At 38.1% G+C, this 24577-nt stretch overlaps 1 protein-coding gene across 1 annotated transcript in view; it reads right to left on the bottom strand.

Annotated features, from left to right (window-relative positions):
* The window catches only part of Gpc5 (glypican 5), a 518959-nt gene that overhangs the window by 474304 nt on the left and 20078 nt on the right, over nt 1-24577 (bottom strand). The window contains exon 2 of the mRNA XM_050150430.1: nt 19029-19190. Within this exon, the coding sequence (XP_050006387.1) occupies nt 19029-19190 (162 nt within the window). The remainder of the gene's footprint in view (nt 1-19028; nt 19191-24577) is intronic.

A 24577-nucleotide genomic window follows, 5' to 3' on the forward strand; every position in this document is an offset into this window, starting at 1 on the left:
TACCCTTTCAGCCAACTCTCTAGTCCCTAGCACAAACGTTAAAGAAGTGTGCACGGTGATACTCTTCCTTCTTGATGCCGTGGCTATCTCTGCATCATCTATGAATGACTTGGGAAGGGGATTCCCAGCACACACCTTCCAAAAGCACTAGTGACCATTTCTGCCAATATGTGATTTTTAAAATGCTTGTATGTAAGCATCAACGTATAAAATTAGCAAGTCTTTCATTGTGTAGACAGACAACCCACTGTCAATGCCTTGTAGGTGACTAATCATGGTTTTCATATAATAACAGAAAGGAAATGAAACTATTAGATACATATATAATTTTATGAAACAATAATTTAAAACAGTAACTAAATAAAACTATCATACTGGAAGGCTAAGAAAAAGGCTCAGTAGCTAAAGGACTTTTTGCAAAAGCAGAAAGGCCTGAGTTTGTGTCTCAAACACCCACCAAAACCCTCAGTATTGGGGAGTGAGACTGGGCAGCTCTGAAGGTCTTACTGACCAGACAGACTAAACAATATAATAACTCCAGGTTTACAGAGAGATCCTGTCTCTGGGAACTCACCAAGGCCAGCTGGCCTGGATGTGAAAAAGCCTGGGATAAAACCTGACTCGCTGAACATAGTGGACAATGAGGACTACTGAGACCTCAAGAATAATGGCAATGGGTTTTTGATCCTACTGCACGATCTGGCTTTGTGGGAGCCTAGGCAGTTTGGATGCTCACCTTACTAGACCTGGATGGAGGTGGGTGGTCCTTGGACTTCCCACAGGGCAGGGAAACGTGATTTCTCTTTGGGCTAACGAGGGAGGGGGACTTGATTGGGGGAGAGGGAGGGAAATGGGAGGCGGTGGCAGGGAAGAGTCAGAAATCTTTAATAAATAAATAAAAAATTAAAAAAAAATAAAATAAGGTAAAGAGCAATAGAGAAAGCTATCCAAAGTCAACCGTTGGCCTCTATGCACACAAAAGGCAAGTGAATTCACACTTATATATGCACACACATACTTACAAAACACACTCAGAAAATCATAATACACAACACTGACTTCCAAAAAAACTAGCATTAGCTTAGATATAATTTTATCTCAAATTCTGCCAACCACCAAGAACCTATACAATTTATTCAATGGCTGTCTTAAGAGATAGAATAACCTTATTTTAAGCCATCCATTGGATAAATTTTTATGGACTCCCTCCTTGACCTCTTATCAATCAGTCAGTCATTAGATCTTAGTGTTATTATCAACCTCAACTATGGTGAAGGACAGGCGTTACAACTCAAAAGTATTAGTGCAACTCTACTTGAGACTCTCTCATTGCCAGCAAGGCAGCAACAGATCCTGACTTAGACAATGCCAATTATTAGTATTTACCAAATATCACTCTAAGCTGCCGCTCAGAGTACACTTGGCTATGCCAAGCACTTACAAACTCGACTGCTGGCAAATTCATGGGCACAAGGACCCTTGGAAAGATCTAGAAATTGGTTCCACCAAGACCCTTCCCCCATCAAGCCACGGCAGTGTTTCTAACAGTGGGAAAACAAAGTCATACAATACTGCTAACACCAAGAAACTCCAGTTGTCTACAGACTGCTACATACTGAGGGGAAAACTATAAATAAAAAAGGTAATTTATGCTATGTGCTTATAATGTAAGTTTAACATATCCTATTGCTTATAATGCAAGTTTAACAAATCCTATGTGCTTATAATGTAAGTTTAACATATCCTATGTGCTTATAATGTAAGTTCTCGCCACAGTAGGTTCTTCATGGGAGTTAGCTCAGTCAATCTCTATCAATTGTTGCCTTGATAAAGGTTCTATTATTTTCTATTTACACAGCAAGGAAATTAAAGCCCAGCAAACAAGTCTAAAAACAGGATCAAAATTTGGACTTCGAAACTCTTTAGCCCTACTTCTTAAACTCCTAAGCATATTTTTCATCCATTCACAATCAATATTTTCCCACTGCAAAGAGCAGTCCTCTATTTATGAATTATCTTCAATGTATTCCTACTTAAGGAAAAATACGGAATACATTTTCTAAATTAACATTCAAGTCAAGCTTACACCCTGAGGGGATGAAGGCAAATTGCTAGTACAAGAGAACAATATCCTTTGGGGTGCAAAAGTTCAATTATCTTTGTTTATACAAAGTTTGTCCGTAGGCAAAATTACTCTGGAATAAAAAAAAATCAGAGCATAGCTATCCAACAATTACCATGTATTTATTTACTATTATAACTCACGGGATGTTGAGGTGTCATTTGAAGCCCATTGCCTTCTGCATAAAAGCTATAGCATCTATATTCCATTTACAGCTAGATATATTTTATGTTGAAAGCATAAGGATATGCATGGATAATTTCCCATCATGAACAGCTACACTGGAGAGTGGTTGTAAAACTTAGCTCCTCTGTTTGAGAAAGAAGAGGAATCTCACTTCCTGTTATACCTTTATCACTCTGTCAATTGAATGTTAAGGATGATAGTGTAGTATTTTCACCTTAATCTGCTCTTTCTCCAAGGCTACAAAAATATCAGTTCAAATATTAAGAACTCTCTACATTTTAATAAACTGTATTTAACGGCTTATAATCGACTATAATGCTGTGTGAAAATTTTAATTTGATAACAATTGTTCATTATAAAACTACAAATATTTGTAAGAGATAAAAGAAGTTACAAGAAAAGCCTATTATTTAGATGGCTGACAGCTATTAATATTGCTTGACGAACAGAAATTCTTTCATTTTTCAACCAGTATGCACTGGAAAATGTAGCCTTGCTTATAAATATTTTGGCAATCTTTCAAATTAGACTTCAGTGACTCTTAAACCACTGAGAAATTCATGGGCTGAGCCATTAGTTTTAATTTTGCTTTTAATTTTTATGTATCTATTGTGTGTCTTTTTACCTAAAACAAATCTCTCCTTCCAAGCTCATGATCTTCAATTTAATTACAAGTATTCAGCTTTATTTACTACTGCCTAATTGCATGAATTCTCTTCATGATGCTCAGGTTGTTTCAGATTTTACTCAAACTGACTTTGTGTACTACCCATTTCTCTGTAATAGCCTTCATTTTTAAATTATGCTAAATATTATAAGTATGTTTCATCATATAGAATCAAGGAATCATTTTGTCAAAATTATTTTTCATATGTAAGCATGGTATATTTGGGTTGTTTCTATGATTTTGATTTCAACCTTTTTTTCCCACTTACTCTTTTTGGGTATTATTCCTTCTTGCTGTTCTAGAGCTTTCAAGTGTATTGGTAGGTTATTATTATGAGGTTTTATAGACATGTATTATTATAGAAATATTTCCATCATTTTACAAGCCAGCCCGTAGAAGAGTCTGCTGGCTGCTCCACACAAATCTTCATCAAACCTGTGTCAAAGATGAGCCATCACGATCCCACCGGTGGCCTCCAGGATTCCACAGCACCTCAGGCAGCTGCTGCACAGACACACCCACATATTTCACTACACCAGGCCCATACTATGATCACTACCGTCCACGATGCCCAGGGACTCTGGGGATCACACGTCCTGACTTTGACAATGATTTGCTGCCTCCACTGCAAACAGTGGGGCCTAAAACATTGTCTCTTCTGAAATATGAAAACAATTTCCTAGCTAGATTTAGGTTCAATACCGCCCTAGCATACCTGGTCCAAAGACTACAGACAATTTTTCAAATCAAGGGCAAATGTGGAAAAACTCTTGTTTCAGAAGAGACCTGGTATGGCCCCCCTGTTCTATCCCCTGCTGCCTCTGTGGCATCCCTTCCCCCTCCCTGCACTATACATCACGTCCGTGAAGCTGCACCTGCCTCCTGGTTACTATCCTTGGCACCTGAGGCTTTCTCCTACCTCCAGATTGTCCCCTCTTACTATGAAGTGTTTCCCACAGATAAGCATGTGCCTAACTCCTCCACTTCAAACCTTTGCTATAATATTGCCTTTTCTCTGAATAGCCAATCTAAGATTGCAACCTTGAAGTAGTTCTGGTCCTCTTCCCCCTGCTCTCTTTATTGTTTCAAAGCACTTAATGTAGACTAACTTATACAAGGCAAGTGTTCTTTTTTTGTCATTCAGAGACTTAACACAATGCAAGAAAATAGAGGTTGCCCATTTGCCCTATGAATATTTACTGAATGAATGGATGAATCTTCTGTCACCCAATAATGTTCCACTGCAGCTGTTCAAGGATGCTTCTTCACCTGTCCCCTTCTGTCAAGAAAATAAAAATGAAAACAACCAAACATCCTACATGTTGGTTTTACTCTTAATTAGTTGTCTAAAGTGCTGAGCTACTTTCTTTGTTAATTTCCTTTCTTGATTCCTTCCCACAAATACTACTTCAGACAATGTAAATACTTCCCATTTTGTTTTCTGCCATGTCCTATTACTATAGCAGTATTCTTTGTCTCTAAATTCACCATACTAGATGTTCATCAATGAGGCAGATAAGAAAAATGTTCTCCATATAACACATACTATACAGTGATCATGTGAAAATATAAATCAGCAGCTCATAAAAAATATCATGAGATAATATCCAAAACATGAAGTACGATATTCAATTGTAAATTAATTTCTTAAATTTTAAAGTTTTTCTGAGACAGGATTGCACTACATAGCCTTGGCTGTCCTGTAACTCACTATACAGACCAGGTTAACCTAGGACTCACAAAGATCTGCCAGCCTCTACTCCCAGGTGGGATTAAAGGTATGCAACCTACGTCCAGGTAATTTATTTAGTATTTTAATGTCATTAGGTTATAAACTGAAGTTATTATAATTATCATATATATATATATATATATATATATATAATTTTATAAGGACTTAAAGAACATAAAACCACAAGCTCTGAAAATATTGACAATATTATTCTTTCAACTAGTTACACTGTACACTTCTCAGGGGCAAGTGATTTTTCTTCAAACTAAATAAGCTAACACTGAAACAACCATTGAGAAGAGCTGGCAAGTCATGTGCTCCATCAAGAGAACAGTCAACAAAATTTGGTTCAACACAAAAAATGTACACTAGCTATAAGCTAGTAACAACAATAATATTCACTGCTTGAAATTTTAACTTCATATAAAATATATCAAGAAATACTAAAATAAACCTCGTTCTCCATTTCCCACCAGCTTTTATTTATTTTTAAAGATCTGCTGCTTTCAATATTATGTGTATGCGTATTTGTGTGTGTGTGTGTGTGTGTGTGATGTGTGCCTGGTGCCCATGAAAACTAGAAGAGAACATCAGATCCCCTAAAACTGGAACCGCCAGCCACTCAGGAGCTCCCCTGTGGGTTCTGTGCTCTGCAGGGGTAGTACTGCATCAGTCTTTTATAACTTCCTTTCAGAATGAAAACTTTTTGATTTACAAAACTATTCATTATAAGATAAATTTCCACATGATAAATTGAAACGGTTGTCAAAACGCCCATAGTCCGACATTTATTGGGTAGGAATAAACTAAGGGAAAAATATAAATTTCACAATTGACTGCATTGTGTCACTGTTTGTTCCATCTGGTAAATTTTTTTCTAAATAATTCATCTTATTGGATTATAAAAATCAAAATGTGTAGTAGTTATATTGCAACTGTGCTGTAATGCGGATTTCTCTATAATAATCAGAAAAGGTTATTTTTTGTTTTACTTGCTCTATTTCATTTTTAAATATGCAGTCATAGAAACAAAGACAAACAGTGACTAAAATATATTTGGGTTTTATGAAAATCCATGATTAAATTAGCCCACAATTATTGCTTCTTTAGAAGTAAACATTTCAAAGATTTTTTTTTTTAAAAAAAAAAAAAAGCTGTGTTTTAAAAGCAGGTAAGAATTGCCCATTCCTTGTCATTGAACTATCACAAAACTTATTATTTAAAAATATATTATACCATTCAAATATAAGCCTCTGGGGCCATTCTTCAACACCCTACATCATGCCATGGAGTAAAGGTTATAGTTATGGTGCTGGTCACATTATACATAGCACATTAATGTTTTCAGTAACATTAGCAGTATCTCATGACCATTGACTGATGAATGCCATTTCTAAAGTTTCTGTTACAGTGCACATTTAGAACAGAATCATTCCCATCTTATATTAAAAAAAAAACAGGATTTGAACTGAGCTTTTGATATGAAAACTATTAATGGCGAAATGTTGATGTTTGAAGATACTGAAATGTTATTGTATGATTTTACAATATTAGTACATTCTAATAAAGAGATAAATTTAATCTTAGTTTTTATAATAGTATTTCACAATTGAAAATTTATATCAGATACTGTATTCAATTTTGTGGAAATAGAAATACATTAATAAGAAAGGACAAGAGACTGCAAAAACCTCTAGTCTGAGTTATACACACATCACATAATGTAATACAAGATAATAGTGTTCACATTTAAAGATGATTTTAATATACTAAAGGACTGTAATATAAAAATAGTGTTAATATAAAAATAAAATAAGTATAACTCTTTTAGGTTAAAAATATATTATAGACATAATAACAAAGACTATACACATCATCTGTACTTTATAAAGATTACTGTGCTTTACAAATTTACTAATTTCTAAATTTAATCATCCCCATAATATCCAATAAGGCAAAGAAAGTAATCAAAAAGTACTTGATTCACGTTGACACTGAGAGTCACAGGCGGACATTTAACATTGCTGTGTTCATATATGTGCTGGGAACTAGAAGATGCACTGTCTTGCTATAAGTGAAGACGAGAGTTTTCCATCACAGAAGATCTATGACTCAGAGGAAATAACAGAAGCCCAGGGCCTTGAGGATCAACAAGGCAGGGGTGGGAAAGTCATGAACACACAGCAGCTGGTGCTCCATATGAAACTGTGGACTGTAAGTTGTCAAATCTATCACTACCAACTGGTAACATTTACATATGCACACATCATAGGTAGGTATGAGTTTGCATATGTCTTTATTCGTGGGGCTGGAATTTAAGAAAATGTGTTATGTTGAATTAATCTGATAGGGAAGAAATAGGGAACAGCAAAACGGTCAAGAAAAGAGGTAAGGGTAACAGCTAGGTAGCCGCCCTCAGAATACACAGTACTCAGCCTTTTTATAGAAAACAGAAAGACATTTCAATGATTTTCATGAGAAGTTTCAAATATGGGAGGCTAAGGTGATATCTACACATAGGCTCTAGGTGTGTAGATATGTGTATGTGATATATTCATAAGAGCTTATCACGCATAAACATAGAACCTGGTGAAGAAAAAAAAAGAAGCAATTCTCAAGCTATGTAATACCAGGGAGTCCAACCACAGTGGAGTCCTACCACACCTACCTTTTAAAATCATGGCAGTACCCTGCAGGAAGAAAGAAACTAAGAGACAAGTCACCCAAAGACTGGTGGGGACATGACCTGATTGTCTGCCCAGAAGAGCAACTTTAATAAATATCTAGCAAGCCAGCCAAGGAACATGTTCTATCAATCGTACTGAGGGCTAGTGAAGAGCTTCAGAAGGTAAAGGTGCCTGCCACCAAGCCGTGCCTCCTGAGTTCAATCTCCAGGACCCACAGGGCAGAACCCCTGCAGCTTGTCTCCTGACCTGCACACTCACCCAAGGCACACACTCTTGGTGCATGGGTTCCTCCTGCCTCCACCACGCAGCCCTGGAAAAGGGATTCCACAACCAGATTTTGTGTTTTAATATTTTGAAGCTTTTTTGAGATTGTGATTTAATTATAGATTTCTCACTTCGCTTTCCTCCCTTCAGACACTCACATATCCTCCTCCTTGCGCCCTTTCAAGCTCATGGTCTCGGTTTTCATTGTTATTGCATGAATCTATGTATATACACATATAGATTTAAATACAGCATGCTCTGTCTGTCTCCTGTTACTTCTATGTTTGTTTTCAGGACTGCCAGTTTGATATTGAACAACCAACGTTTTTTAGTTAAGGTTTCTATTGCTGTGAAGAAACATATGACCACGGCGAATCTTATAAAGGAAAACATTTCATTGGGACTGGCTTACAATTTCAGAGGTGTAGTCTACTACATTCATGATGGCATTCTGTCCGACATAGTGCTGGAGAAAGAAATGCGAGTTCTATGTCTTGATCCGCAGACAGCAGAACCAACTCTGAGAATAGCTTGAGCATAGGAGACCACAAAACCCACGCACTACAGTGACACACTTCTTCCAACCAGGCTTCTCCAACAAAGCCATACCTTCTAATAGTGCCACTCCCTATGGGTACCATTTTCACTCAAACCCCACACAATGGGACATGGCAACTTTTTACATAGCTTCTGGGAGCCAGACTCAGGGCTTTGTGGCTGCAGGGCAATCACATCACCTACAGACTTTTAAAGGCCCCAAACTTACTTTTTAGAGTTCACAAAAGAGTTTGTTGGTGTAAACATAATATTAAAATTAGAAATGTTCCACTACTAATAATGTTTCAGGCAAAACAAGCTTATTTCCAATTGATACTTAAACACTTGTAACTTTTACCTAAAACATAGGAGACTGACCTGTTTCCCATAATTAGCAGCAACCTAATGACGCATAGCAAAGAAGACAGTTTTCAGCTTTTTAGAGATAAAGGACAGTTGGATACAAACAACTGCACTGAGTGGCTGCTGTACGAGATAACAAACTTTAGCTGCAGGAAGTCCTGCAATCTACTTGGATGCCATCGACAGAGCAGCTGTGCAGTGTGGCGTCTTAATTCATGATTGACAAACTAAAACACGGGAGCGTAACACAAATCTGAAGGAGGCAATAAAGGTAAAGTAGGTTGCTATTTGAATATTGGGTACAGTTTAATGTCTTGGTCCCTAGTAAGTACTCACTAGACAGGGTAAAAACATCAGCGTAGGATAGGAAGGAGCAGCACAAGACAGAGAGGGAGTGAAGCAATGTTCCCTCTCCCTGGGAACCTTCCTATGCTAAGAGCCGCTCAGTGCGTCACTTACTCCTGCAGTTCATTTAATTACCCTGGCTGTATATCTGCACTGAAGGCTAGAGCTAAAGCTCCGAACTAATCTCTGAACAGCTACATGTCCTCTCAACTCCAAGCTTTTGATCAAGTATTTCTTACTGCTAAAAATATCATTATTCCTGGAGGAAAGCCCATGAGGCCTCAACCCTACACAACGAACTACAGGCAACTATGAAATGCTGAGAGCGAGAGAAATAGTCTTCCCTAGGGACGAGCACACCAACTGATTATCCACCACCAAACAGTCAGCCCAGGAAACATACATAAAGTGACATAATACATACTGAATAACACACACACACGTATGTGTATACATGTGTGAATATATATGTGTGTGTGTATAATTGTGTAATAGCAATGAATGAAAATAAAGTAATGCAGTTTTATTAATTCCTGATCTTAAACCTTCAAATAAAAAACACAAGCTTGCCAATCTTTCAATTTCAAGTATTTATAATTAATGTGTGAAATTTAATAAGCCAAGAGCATGACAATCATAAACAAAAATGTGAATAATTTCTATTCTAAATATAATTAACCACTTTTAATGCCATATATGACATTGGGAACCTTCCACAATATAGACAAGTAGCTGCTTATGTTTATTAAAAACAAAAAGGAAAGATTTAAGTGTATTTGAACATAATGGAAAGAAGAAACAGTGCAAAGGGGAGGAAAGGATTCTGTTCTTGTCATCCCAGTTTACATAGAACACAAACTTCTTGTGGTTTTCAATTAAAATAACACTGAGGGATTTTTTTTATTTTTAACTGAGATTTCTGATCATTTTAGGTTGAAGAATAAAATGCATCTCGGTTGAACAAAGATTGAGAAGGTGAGAACTAGAAGAGTTACGTGAACTGCATGTGCAGTGCAGGACCTGAGAGCTGTGTGATCTGTATGTCCAGTGCATGACCTGAGAGCTGTGTGATCTGTATGTCCAGTGCAGGACCTGAGAGCTGTGTGGGCTGCATGTCCAGTGTAGGACATGTTCTGTCCGCTTGCCTACTGTTGCATGAGTCACACTTAACTTCAGTGCACACATAAATAAAATATTGATTGTGACAGTCTTCAATGTTGAAAGCAGGAGAGCCCAGTCATCATCAGAGGCCAAAGGGAAAGGTACCCTCGGTTTTCCAGAGCTGCTCTGCTTTATTCATGACAGTCTGCAGTCCGTGCAAAAGGCACAGTAACTGTCTGCGCGGTGACAAGGGCAGTCCAGGACTCTCTGAAGACAGCCCTGATTTTCTATGCATAGTAGACATGAGGACATCAGCTTGTTCCTTTCAGATCACAAAATGCTCCAAGCATGACTAACTCAAATAACAGTGACATCTGAAGTCATCGCACAGAACCCTCGCAGCAACACTTTTGATTAGTATTTTGTTTATTATGAGAGAGCACCACTGTGATGGACTGCAGTGGATTCCGTATTTGAAAAAGTAGAGTTGTCCCTAAAGCTGACTCTGGCTTAGCAGCCTACACATGGTATACCCGAGTAGACAAGCACCAATGTGAATTGTACACAGGATGAACCCAAGACTCTCTGGGAATGGGCTTCTCATCTTTTTCACTCTTGCCATCCTCCAGCCTCCATCTAACAGTAGAGTGGAAAACCCAAAGTCCACAGATCCAAATGAATAGGCAGGGGCTGATTAAAAACCTTGTTGAGGAAAAAGGCCACTACAGACCAGTTAAGCACCCTTTCCAGTCCAACACCACTCTTTTAAGTAGCTAATGTAAATGACGCTGGTTCACCAACCAAGACCTACCCAAAGCATGCCCAACCCAAGGCCTAACTCCAGCTGTCCAGGTTGTGTGATGGCCTAGCCTAGTATAGGCCCCTGAACCTCTCCTGATCTTGCTTTTCTAATACCCAGGCTTAGTTTCAGTCTTGAAGACTGTACATACTCGGTCTTGTAAGCTCTCCAGAACCTTGCCTGACTGCACAGTCCCAGACCCTGAGGGCTAGCATACACCATGTGTACTAGTTTAGCCTGGTGAGGAGTGAGTGCTCCAGGTCTCCATTCACCTGCACCACCAAATACTCGCAGTATTAACTGAGGCAGTTTGCACAGATGCTAGACAAAGCCATGGTCAGAAGTCCCACTTGCACGTTTGCTGGGTTCCCACTGAACTGGAACCACCCTCGCACTCTAATGAAAACTCAACACTGAGGATTGGAAGGACTGGTATAGCATTCTTCATTCCTGATCTGAACCAAACCAAAGGTGGGCAATAACAGAAACAAAACAAAACTTCTGCAGAACAGAGGCTGGACGGAATCTCACATCAGTCACAGAACTATAGAAAGAAACCCACATGACCAGGTCACATTGGAAACTCACAAACAATATGACATGCCAAGATTGTGTATTTTTCCTAAAACCCACCAGGCCTGTAGGAATGTTCTCTAATGTGAATTATGTATGGGAAGCCCAGGACACATGATTTAGAAGAGTAACCATAAATGTGGACAAAGAACCTAGAGTGTTTATAGAAAACATGAACAAACTTCCCTAAAGAGGAAGGAAAAAACTCAGAGAACTCCAAGAAAGTACAAGTATGTGGCTGAATGAAATGACAAAGAAAATTCAAGATATAAAAACTGTATTCAGTACAGATATATAAATGCCAAAGAGGTCCAGGCTGAAATAAAAATGGAATTGAAAATAGTAATTTTATTAGAAAACACATGGAAAAGACATGCCAATAGATCGAGTACAAGATAGAAAATCAATACTCAATGATAAAGTAGAGAAACTGGATGACTTAAACAAGGAATAATATATGGGAAAAGCACACTAAAGGGGTATGCAGGAGCTTTGAGACAGCCTGAAAAGATGAAATCTATAAATTATAGGCATGGAAGGAGGAAACGAATCCCAGGCCAATGGCTTAGACCAGACCTTCACCAGGACCATTGAGGAACTTTGTCAAAATAAGGAAAGACACACCTGCACACAGAACACCAGACAAGATCAAAAAGGAAACTCCCTGACATATTTTATTCGAAGCACTAAATACACAGAATTAAGAGATGGTATTGAAAGAAACCAGAGGAAAAATCACATGTCATATAGGAAAACACATCAGAGTAACAGCAGCTTTTTTGATGGAAATGCTAAAGGGCAGAAAAGTCTGGGGCACTGTACTCCAAGCTTTATGGTACCACAGACACCAACCAGATGGCTTCCCCCTGGGAAACTATCAGGCATAGTTGAAGGGAAAAGAAAAACTTCCCACAATATAAAGAGACTAAAATCATGTATGCCTATAAAACCAATCCCACAGAGAATACTGGAAACTATACTTTGGACCAAGGGGAGAGATAGCAGAGCCAAGAAGCTATAGATAGAAAACAAATGAAACTGTAAATACTGATACATGAACTAGAATAAAACACAAAGAGTAATCAACGTATACCTTTCAATGATACTATTAAATACTATTGGCCTCAGTTTCTCACTGAAAAGATACAGGTTAGCTGGTCAGATTAAGAATTGAAATGAACACAGCAAAAAAAAAAATAGCAAAATTTTGAATTTTGCAGGAAAATGGATGGAGCTAGAAAACATTATTTAGAGTGAGGTATCCCAAATACAGAAAGACAACCACTTATAGGTGGTTTTTAAACATAAAGCAAAGAAAATCAGCCTACAAACCTCAATCCCAGAGAACTTAGACAACAATGAGGACAATAAGAGACACTTACATAAATCTAATCTACATGGGAAGTAGAAAAAGACAAGATCTCCTGAGTAAAATGGGAGCAGGGGGACCTTGGGGAGGGCCGCAGGGGGGGAAGGAGAGGCAGGGATGGGAGCAGAGAAAAATGTAGAGCTCAATAAAAATCAGTAAAAAATATTAAAAAAAGAATTGAAATGCAGGGGCTGGAGAGATGGCTCAGCATGTAAGAGCACTGACTGCTCTTCCAGAGGACCTGTCTTCCATTCCCAACATCCACATGGCCGCACACAACTGTTTTCAACGCTAATTCCAGAGAATTCAACACCCTTTTCTGGCTTCCACAGGCACCAGATACACAGGTGCTACACAAACAAGTATCCAGGCAAAACACCCAGACATGTAAAATTAATTTTAAAATTTAGAAATCCATCTTTTTGTTGACTTTAATAATTTATTATTTGTTGACAAAGTACTAAGAAAAGCTAGTACCTTCAAAATATACACCAACTTAGAGTAAAATGATTTTAAAAATGTATTCCAAGCCAATGGAACCAGAACGTCACCATCCTAATATCTGACAAAAATAGACTTCAAACTAAAACTAATCAGAAGAGATAAATAAGGACACTTCATCGTGATCAAAAGAACAATTAACTAAGAAGGCACTGCAATCTTAAAACTAAATGCACCAAAGTCTGGCACACCCCAATTCATAAAAAGTATACAAAAGTGTACTCCTGGACTTCAAAACACAAGTTAATTCCAACTTAACAGCTGATTTCAACACTCCACTTTCTCTAACAGCCAGAAAAGTTGGACAAAAAATTAACAGAGAGAACATTCATAGCTAGAAAATACAAAGAACTAAAACAAAAAGAAGCAACAAAACATATGATGCAATTTATAAACTGGCCACATATGTTACAAGTTCATTCTCTAAAGAAAAAGAGTAAAATGACCACAAAATATATTTAAAAGTATTCAACATCTTTAGCAACTAGGAAAATGAAAACTAAAACTACACTGAGATAACATCTGACCCCAATCAGAACAACCAGGCTCAAGAAAGCAACTGACAGCAACAGCTGCTGAGGGTGTAGGGGAAGGGGAGCCTTCCTTCACCGTTGGTAGGGTTGTGAACTGGTAGAGTGTAGCACAAATAATAAAATCCCAGAGACAGATACTGGGGTTCAAGATGAAGGCCAGAAAAGCAAAACAGCCAGCCACTGGCTCTTACCTCTACCTCAGTCTGAAATGGCAATCCTGCCTCCACTAATCCTCAGACTGAGACTGATTCTTAGACTATCTCCTCCTGTTTTATATTACTCTATAGTGCCAGGATTAAGGGCATGCACCACCACAACCCAGCGTCTACGGCTGACTAGTGCAGCCGCTGGGATTAAAGGTGTGTGCAACCACTGCCTGACCTGCATGACTGACTAGTGTGACTGTTTTGCAACATCTTCAGGCAAGCTTTATTTATTTATTTATTTATTTATTTATTTATTTATTTATTTATTAAAACACAAATAATAAACCACTGTAGTAGAGAAACAATGGTTAGGAGTGTGGAGAATTTTCACAAGGCTAAAAGCTAATCCACCGCATGACCTAGTTCTACCATTCCTTCGCACGTACCCAAAGGACTCGAAATCTACCCAAAGGACTCGAAATCTTACACCACAGATGACTTGTTCAGCTATGTTCAGGGCTGCTTTATTCACAATATCTAAATGTCCTTCAACTGATGAATGGACAAATAATGAATTAATTTAATTCAAATGATGAATGAAAATGTGGTACAGTTATACAATAGAATTCTATTCATCTAACAGAGAAGAAATAATGAAATTTGCAGGTAAATGAACAGAACTGGAAAAAACATGAGTGAGGTAACTCAGACCCAAAAAGACAAATCCTGCATGTTTTCTCTTATTTTGGACCCTAGCTTCCATCTGTAGATTTGAATTTACAAGATGAAATGACCAAAGCAGCTAAGAAAGTGTGAAAGGACTATAAGGAAAAGAGGGAAATTCTAGAGAAGACGATAGTAGGAGGCAGCTGCTATCTATTGTAAGGAGGTCACCTGTTTGTTCCCCAGCCACCCAGCAGTTCAGACCCGACACAATCACACAGAAACCATGCTATTTAGAACACTGCTTGGCTCATTAGCTCTAGCTTCTTTTTGGCTAACTCTTACATCTTAATTTTACCCTTTTCTAGTAATCCGTGTTTCTCCATTAGGCTGTGGGTTATCAGCTAAAGTTCCGGCATCTGTCTCCAGCAGGGCTACATAGCTTCTCTCTGACTCAGCCTCCTTTTTCTCACCATTCAGTTTAGTTTTCCCTGACTACCTAAGTTCTGCCCTATTAACAGGCCAAGGCAGTTTTTTTGTTCACCAATGGTACTCACAGCATACAGAGGGGAATCCCTCATCGGCTGTCAAGGGGATAATAGGGAATATTGGATGTATTTGACTGGGGAGAAAAGATAATACATGGAGACAAGGAGAAAAGAGGAATAAATAACACAAAAAAAGTCCTTAAAAGCCATGGAGAAACATATTGTGGTATAAGCTTACTTAAAAATACCTATAAAGTACTAGCACTTAGGTATATGCCTTTAAATCTAGCACTCAGGAGGTAGAAGCAGAAGGATCTTGGTGAGTTTGAGGTCAGCTTGGTCTACATAGTGACACTGAGTTTCAGGCCCACCATGATGACACAGTAAAAACTATCTCAAAAGGAAGAACAAAAGACAAAGGAAGGAGGGAAGGAAGAAAGGAAGGAAGGAGAGAGGGGAAATAGAGGGAGGCAGAGAGAAGAGAAAGAAGGCTGGAAAGAAAAAGTGTGTGTGTGTATGTGTGTGTGTGTGTGCACATTCATATATGTAGCTGCATTTTGTGTGATAATGCTCTTATACACTGTAAAATTTGTCACTCATATTAATGTAATAAAACATTGATTGGCCAGTAGCCAGGAAGGAAATATAGGTGTGGAAACCAGACTAAATCAGCAAGACCTACACACATAGGAATCAGATATTCAGCATGCACAGGGCCTGCACTGGTCTCCATCGGATGGGATCCTAGAGCTGAAAGGAAGGGTGGACACAGCCCCACGCCTACCTCAGAAGCAATCTCCAATTGATAACCACTTGCAAATGAAAGCTTAGTTTCCCCCAAAGGAGACTCACTAGATAAACTACTCCTAAGGGTGGGCCATAGCTGGGCAGTGGTGGGGTGGTGGCGCGGTGGTGGTGCATGCCTTTAATCCCAGCACTTGGTGAGGCAGAGGCAGAGGCAGAGGCAGGCAGTTCTCTGTGAGTTCAGAGAACTCACAGCCTGGTCTACAAGAGCTAGTTCCAGGACAGGCTACAGGGAAATCCTGTCTTGAAAAATAAACAAACAAAAAAAGGTGGGCCACGTGCCCAAGAGGATGGCCAGATCACAAAATCTTCTTTGGAGGTATCTTGTCTCATAATATCATGTCAGGGCTCTTCGATAATTTTATCTTATTTGTGTATTTCTTTTCTTCTCTCTAACAGGTCCTTTGCGTATATATTATGGCTTCCAGTTTGATGTTTTTTATGGGATTCCTGAGTGTGTAAACAAATGAGTCTCTGTTTTTTGTCCTTTTCTTGGGCTTTTTCCCTTCATTTTGTGTTGGTTTTGTCCAATTCCAAGGTCTGACTTTTTGTTTTATCCTATTTTATTTTATTGTTATACATTAGAAATCTGTTTTCTACGGAGAGACGGAAAGGGGGTGGGTCTGGATGAGAGGGAAGGTGAGAAGAAACTGGGAGGAGTAGAGGGAACATAAGCCATAATAAGGACATATTAAATGAGGAAAAGCTTTTTCTATCAAAGGAAAAAATAAATTTAAAAATGACCTTAAACATTAAAAAAAAGAAAAGAAATTCATCATTTAATGATGAAATTAGCAAATCCACTTTCAGGAGATGTGAACTGATCCTCTGTGAAATTCCTGTCAAAAATGAATGCATTGGATTGTTTTAAGTAAAGATTTCATTTTTCAGTTACTTATTGGCAAAGTGGCCTGCTTGGTTGTGATGTAACAAATTTGATATTTCATCTTATTTTGGACATACATTTTTAAGGTTCATTGATGAAATTATGCCCCAAGTTAACTCTTCTGTGTATTTAAGTAAGGCTGGGATCCTTGAAAGTCTTCTTCCCACAAAAGCCTGTAGGCAAATTCCTTCTAAATCTATATTATCTTTTCACGAATCTGAAACGAAGCTTGACAGACGCCGTGGGAGCTCATCAGAGCTGATTATGGCAAATTATTTTCATAATGCCTCTATGTTCCTATGTTTATAATTAATTTTAAAAGTCAATGTTCATCTGTTACTAACAGCACATGAAACTTATTAAATGGAAAATAACAAAAGACTATAGACACTAAATAACATCGGGCAGGGAGTGATGGCCCAAGACCTTAATATCCATTTTGCCCCTGGGATGATCATCACCCAGCTCTTAGCAGTAACAACAAAGCTTCTAAGTAGTCCAACACATCTTAATAGTCCATACATTTCAGATTTTACAATCTTTTGATCTTTATTGACTTATTGAAAAAATGTTATTAAAGAAATTCTGCTAAAGTACCTTTGAAAGAAAAAAGTTCCAACATTAAGTGCCCTATGTGAGAGCAACTAAGGACACCATGCCCTTCTCTGTAGTTAATGCCACTGACTAAGATTGAAGGCTGCATTCATCATGACCTTCTCTGGCCACCTGCCCCAGAAAGGATGGACTTTAAGGTTAAAAAATGCGCATTCATAGGTAATACTCCCCACGCAAACCTTTTCATCGACATTCTCAAATCTATGTTTTAAGATTTCTTCCCAACTTTGCCCTTACCTTTGCAATATATGCATGACAACCAGAAACACTGTTTGACTTTGACTTTTCTACTTCTTGCTTGTTCACTTGAAAAATACATTTTCTGCCGGGCGATGGTGGCGCAAGCCTTTAATCCCAGCACTCAGGAGGCAGAGGCAGGCAGATCTCTGGGATTTCGAGACCAGCCTGGTCTACAGAGCTAGTTCCAGGACAGGCTCCAAAACCACAGAGAAACCCTGTCTCGAAAACCAAAAAAAAAAAAAATACATTTTCTGTATCACAATGTTCCCATTATTACGAGAAATAAGAATTATCATTTTCACTGGGCACCCAAGGCTTTCGTGTCACAAATCTTTATGTAAATTGCATGCCAATGAATTTCTCCTCACAATTTCCTATTAGTAAATTTCACAAGAGAAACAAAGCTATATTCTAGACCTTCAAAAACATAATTGAGCAAATACCTTAGAATCTTTTCATAATTTATAAAGGAAAAAAATCATCAATTCATCATGAGCTTCATTTTAACTCAAAATAAATTTTTATTTTGATTTACTAAATTTATTTTATTTAGGAAATAAAATTTTAAAAATCAGCTTTGTAATTTAGTTATACATATAAACATGCAAATTATTCACATATACTAACATTATTATACTTATCAGACAGGAAGACTAAAAGAACCTATATTTTATGTTGAGCAGAAGCTGTAAATTGGTTTTTAAAGTCATGTAAGCTAATTTCTTTAAATTTTAAGCATAGGAACAACAAAAGCCTTGTGAAGGAGAACAACTAAAATTAGAAAAAGACCATCTATTTTTCAGTGTGCCTTATAATTTCATATCTCATTAATTTTATGTGTCAACATGTTTGATGCAGGGATGAGTTCTGAGGTTATCCAGCCCTTAAACATCAATTAATATCTCTGACTTGACTATTTATCAGTCTTGAATGCGCTTAGTATATCAAATCTGTGTTCTGATGAAAACCACATGGGGCTGCCGGGAAAAAACTCAGGATAAACATTTCTTCAATTCCTACCTTTAAAAATTAATCTGTGATTATCCAGGCAATAATCAGTGAGATTTCATATTACCTCTTTTGCCCACAGGATCTGGTAAATGTCTGTTTCCACTAAGGTAAAATGAGGGGTGACTATCATGGAAAACTGGAAGAGCTCTCTCTTTAAAGACATACATTTCAATAGGTTTTTTTTTTCAACAACACAATGGTTTCTCTTATTCATCTTTAATAGCTACTCAGGAAGGCTCCATACATAATTTATAATGGCTAGAAAAACAAACTTTATTTTATCCCAGAATGAGACACAATTACAAAGAAATAAACCTAGCCAAGTTTACCAATTTTGCTATCACAAGTAAATAGCATATTAGGACTGTTCACTCGCCCAGCATCAAATCCATCTACCTTGAAAAGCAGCTGCATTTCGAGATATTAACAACTTTAATGTTGAGCTGGATGTCTGAAGCACCTGCTGCAAATCTTGCCGAGCTGCAATCTGGTATCTCTCTTCCATCTTCCTGGTACAGCATGTTGGGTTTTTGGATACACAAACCTGAAGATCAGGTCCTGGAAAAATAAACGAATTTTCTACAATGACTATTAGTCCATTTAAGAAACATAACAAGTTACACGGTAAAGTTTAGACCAATCCTGCATATGGGAAATTTGTGTATAGATGGGAAATCAAGTCTCAAGTGCATTTGCTGTATAAAAATTTACCTGTCATCCTACATGGACCCAGGTAACCTCGGGACACCTAAAGACTCACACCATATTGCTCCATACAGGTATTCTTTACATTAAATATTTAAGCAAAGAGGAGATAGGTTAGGCTACCTGGATTTTATGTGATGCTCATTGCAAGTTTGTTTGAATTGCCTGCTCATGATTTTTCTGTTTGACAAATAATATTCAGAGCACCCACAGTTTGTTCTGCACTAACTAATATTATCACTGAAATGAACAAAAATAAAATACATTCACATGCATACACATATATACACATATGTAGAGCCAAAGCAGCAGCTACCTTTCAAACCCTTCCTCCACATTCGGAGAGAGTCTGAGGGCTCTTCACTAGAGCTGTTCTTGGAAAATCCAAAGCATGTAAAGTCACTCAAATTCTTTCTGCCAACATGGGATACCAACAATTCTATCAATATTGGCTTTAGTTTGCTGAAGTTAAATAACAAATGACAATATTTGAGCATGTTTACAAAGCTAAGAAGTATCAAATATTTATAGACATCACAGTAGGTAATAAGTTGGCATTCTTTCATTTATTTTACCTAATGTTACACAAAAGAAAATTCTCTTTCAAATAGTAAAATCGATAGAAAGTAAACAGAGCTATCTTCTCAGGTTTGTTCCTAAATAGAAGAACACAGGATTAGCATTCAGAAAAGTACAATAATTAATAGGAAAAAAGAAACAACAAACATTGGAGCCTATAAACCTATGTGTAAGAATAACTAGGAAGGGTTTAAAAATAATAATAGTAGGTTATTACAAAGATGATTCCAGAATGCAACACTGTTTTCTAGTTGGCTGAGAAACATGACCAGAACAATACACCTGTGTGGTTTGAATAAAAATGGCCTCATAGGCTCATGTATTTGAATGCTTAGTCAGGTAGTGGAACTCAAGTAGTAGAACTATTTGAAAGAATTAAAAGGATTACAAGGTATAGCCTTGTTGGAAGAAGTGTGTCCCTCTCATCTCTTCTGCCTATGGATCATGAGGGAACTCTCAACCACTGTTCCAGCCAGCACCTGTCTGCATGCAGTCATGCTCCTACCTTGATAATGGACTAACCTCTGGAACTGGAAGCAAATCCTTGTCTTTCCAGAGAATATCTCAAAACCTCTCAGACAGCTCGGGTCTTCATAGCATATATCTATAAGGGGACATATGTCTCTCCATGTTAATTATGTTAATATTTTATGTTCTTTGATGTGATACCTAGTTAATTAGCTCTCCCACTAATACTGAAGATCCCCAAGTGGACCATTTTCCACTTGTCAATTATCCCAATTACCAATAGCATGCTCAGTGTATCATAAACAGTCAATAATATAGATGTATTATTTCCTTTAATCCTTACATCAACTTTGTGATCTATACACCATTATTGTCGCATATCACGTACAAGGAAGTAGAGTTTAAAAGATGCTTCATACGTCATTGTTTGAAGTCGAGGATGGAGCTCAGTGGTAGAGTGTTTGGCTGACCCATGCAATGCCCAGCACCTCAAGAAAGAAAGTTTCTTTAATCTTAGTAGGGTAGATTATCACACACCTGTTTCAGGAGGTAGAGACAGGAGAATCAAAATACAAAGTCAGCCTGGGCTACATAGTCTTCTCTAAGTTAACTAGGAATACATGGTGAAACCCTATCTCAGGAAAAGGAAAGAAGGAAGGAAGGAAGGAAGGAAGGAAGGAAGGAAGGAAGGAAGGAAGGAAGGAGAAAAACACACTATTATCCAGTGTTACTCACCAATAGACTACAAAATGTTTCCACACTTCAGTGTGGAAACCAGCAAGCTGATTCCCAAATAATTCTACCAAGAGGAAAGCAAGTCTTAAACCGATAATCGGTTGGTTTATGAACAGAACTGGCCATTTCCTCTCCCTACTCAGAAAGGAGGCATCTGTTTGGAAAGCTTCAAGATAATAAATTTAAGGTTAGGAACCATCAAATGAGATTTTTTCAAAATAAAGCAGTCTGAAATGTAGTTATACAGCAGTCATTTGCCTCTATGCCCAATTTTAAATGATGGAAACTACAATTAGAAAAGATGCTACAAATTGTCCCCGCTGCTGTTCTCAATGTGTAGAGAGAATCTGCTCCGCTCAGCATTTCACAGCGAACACAGCACAACCGATCTCGGTGGATACGCATTCCCTTGTTGATGAATGTCTGTCCTGGCTGAAGATTTCACCTGCAATCCTGAAGTTTTATAATAGTAGCACAAGACTAAATTACAAGCCAATCTTACCTATGATACCACAACTCAAAGGTCGCCTTATTTTTAATTGTGTACATTTTAATCACTATCACCTACAAGGTATGTTTACATGACTTAAAGTTGAGGTGCCACTGCAGGCAGAAAAGATGATTTTTAAAAAAGAACCTTTCCTTTCTTCTTATGTCTGTTCAAAGAAAGACAAGATTCTAAAGGAAAAAAAATCTTCAGGGAAGACCAGACGGTCCCTGTTCGCAGTGTCAGTACAAAGGACTTGATGTGAGGCTTGCTGATAAAAAGCGCACACTGCAGTTCGTGACTGTAAATAAAACAAGCATCATAAGAAAACAAAGCCAGAGAGAACACAAGAGTACACTACAGGTAACAGAAAGTTTTTTTCTTTCTTTCTAAGATATCAAAGCCTAACTTCAAGGAACATGGCATAATCCCAACACACTCGGAAACGGCAAGATAGCCCCGGCTGCAAAGCAGGTATCGTGTTCCCAAACAATAAATTCAAACTCTGAAGGGCAGATAACAACAAAGCAAAATTAAAAATAAAATAATAAGCACTTCACAGAAGGATTCATCAGTCAAGATAGCCAGGATTTCTCTAGGTTCTCATCCAGGAGCAGCGGAATTGGTCAATTCCTCTCTCTTCCCAACATAAAACACAGCATCAGTCTGCTCAAGAACTTTCTTATTAAGTTAAAACAGAATCACTGCGGAGCATTCAATGGTGACAGTGTGGTTTTTCACTATTTCTATATCCTCACATATATCACCAGAAAAGTTTCCTTAAAAAAAAAAAAACTCACAACAACACACTGTATGACATCTCCAAAGCATTAAACTACAAACAAGAAAGAAAAAACTATCAACAGCAAGATCTTAGCAGAATGAGAGTCTAGGAGGGAGAGAAGAAAGGAGGGAGGGAAAAAGGGAGGGAGGGAGGGAGGGAGGGAGGGCAAGCAAAGGAAATGGCTGACAGGGTAAGGAAAAGAACCTGAAGTAGCAATACAGGAAAACAGCAGACGGACTCAGCAATGTGCATGAGAGCTGCTTTAGGGAAAGCCCTACGCTGGACAGAGCAGTCCTGACCTTGCAAACTTTGGCAGGGCTCTTTCTGAGGACAAACCCCAACTCGGTAGAAAAACTTTTGGAAGTAGACTTAAACTGTAAGTGAGCCAGGAGAAATAGAAACATGTCCAGGCAGCATTCCAACTTGCAGCCCACAGCCACATGTGGTATGGATAGCTAAGAATGTTCTAGAAGGTGAACTTCAAAGATGGTGATGCCCTGTCACAATGTCAAAATGTTGGACAGTCTAGAAATAAATTAACTAAGGACTTGGAGAAAACAAATTGCCACATTGAGCTCTCTGCCTTTCTCCCTTTCTTCCTCCCTTCTTCCCTTTCTCTGTCCTTTCCTCCCCACCCCCCTTTTTTTGGCATTTAAGACAGAGCATCCCCACTAGACGGGTCTCAACTGATGGTCAGCCTCCTGCTTCTGTCTCTCAAGTCTAGTATCGCTTACTTGTACCACCATGTCTGTCCCAGCAGTTATGCTTTTAAATCTTACATGAAAACAATAGAAATGAAAGTTCTTTAAAATTAGAAGAGCTATTCTGAGGCTGTCTTGAAACAGATTTTTTAACAATAAAAAACTAAACAATGAGCAAAACTATTTTCAAACAATAAAAAATTAAATGAACAAAATAAATACATAACAGAAAACATTGTGTGGTGAATCCTTATCGTTTAGTGGGATCTACAGCAGCATAGCTAAATTTTTATTTATTTTATTAAATTTTAATTGGTCTGATTTTGTGGGGCACCCTTCCTAAGGCAGGTTCTTTGTAGGGTGTTCTCCATTTCCCCCTTTTTATCATAATGGTTGTAAGATTTGACATCAACGCTCTCTGTAGTTCATTTTTGTCTAGGTTTTGTTTGTTTGCTTGCTTGTCTTGAATTAGAATTAGGAAACCCAACAATCACATACAAACGTCCTCCGGGAAGAAATAAAGATGATAAACAAATTCTCTGTGAAGACTCAGGTGGAGAAACAGGGAGTCGGTGACACACAGGGAGCGCTGTATGAAGAAACAGGAGGAAAAACAGTAAGTGTGAACGAAAAAATAAAACAAAAAGAATAAAAAGACGTGAAATTTAGCGACAACAAATTTTTAAAGAGAGGTGAGATCCCTGCAGGAGACAAGGAGAATCTAAAAAGGCATCTCGGGGGAATGGGAAGCGTACAGGGAAGGAAAACTGCAGTAGGGAAACAAACAAGAAAATTTAAAGGCATCTCATGCTATTCTGAGAGCGTTGTGTTAATACAGGCTTAAATGGGCATTTGTGAACTATTCAGTTCTATTTTTAGTTCCACCCTGTATGCTTGGAAATTAGGAATTTTTTTTTCACATGTAACTGAAACAAGATTAATAAAACCATGAAGAATTTTATCTTTAAGAAGTGTATTTCCTAATATTTTAGGAAAGGCCTAGAAACAGTGACCCAGTATAGAGCAGCATTCCTTAGCAGGTTGCAAGCCTGTTTGGCGGGGGTGGGGGGTGGGGTGGGGGGGTGTCACATATCACACAGATATCCTGCATATCAGATACTTACACTATGATTCGTAACAGTAGGAAAATGACAGTTATAAAGTAGCAACAAAATAATTTTATGGGTAGCGGTCACCATGTGATGTGTGTTAAAAGTTCGCAGCATTAGGAAAGTGAAGAACCACGGATTTATAGGAATGATATCCCTAGTACCCAGGTTATGACCATGAAGTAACATTTCTCCCAAAAAAAGAAATCAGTATTCTTAAAGAAATGGCTCAGGGCTTAGAGAGATGGCTCAGCTGGTAAGAGTGCTTGCTGTGCTTGCAGAGGACCTGGAACTGGTTTCTAGCGCCCATGCCAAAGGCTCACAACCACCTGTAACTCCAGCTCCAGAGCATAGGAACCCTTTAGCTGGCCTCCACA

The sequence above is a fragment of the Alexandromys fortis genome, unplaced genomic scaffold (assembly GCF_014885135.2).
Source record: "Alexandromys fortis isolate MF-2015 unplaced genomic scaffold, M_Fortis_MF-2015_v1.1 scaffold_66, whole genome shotgun sequence".
In the NCBI taxonomy this organism is placed as follows: domain Eukaryota; kingdom Metazoa; phylum Chordata; class Mammalia; order Rodentia; family Cricetidae; genus Alexandromys; species Alexandromys fortis.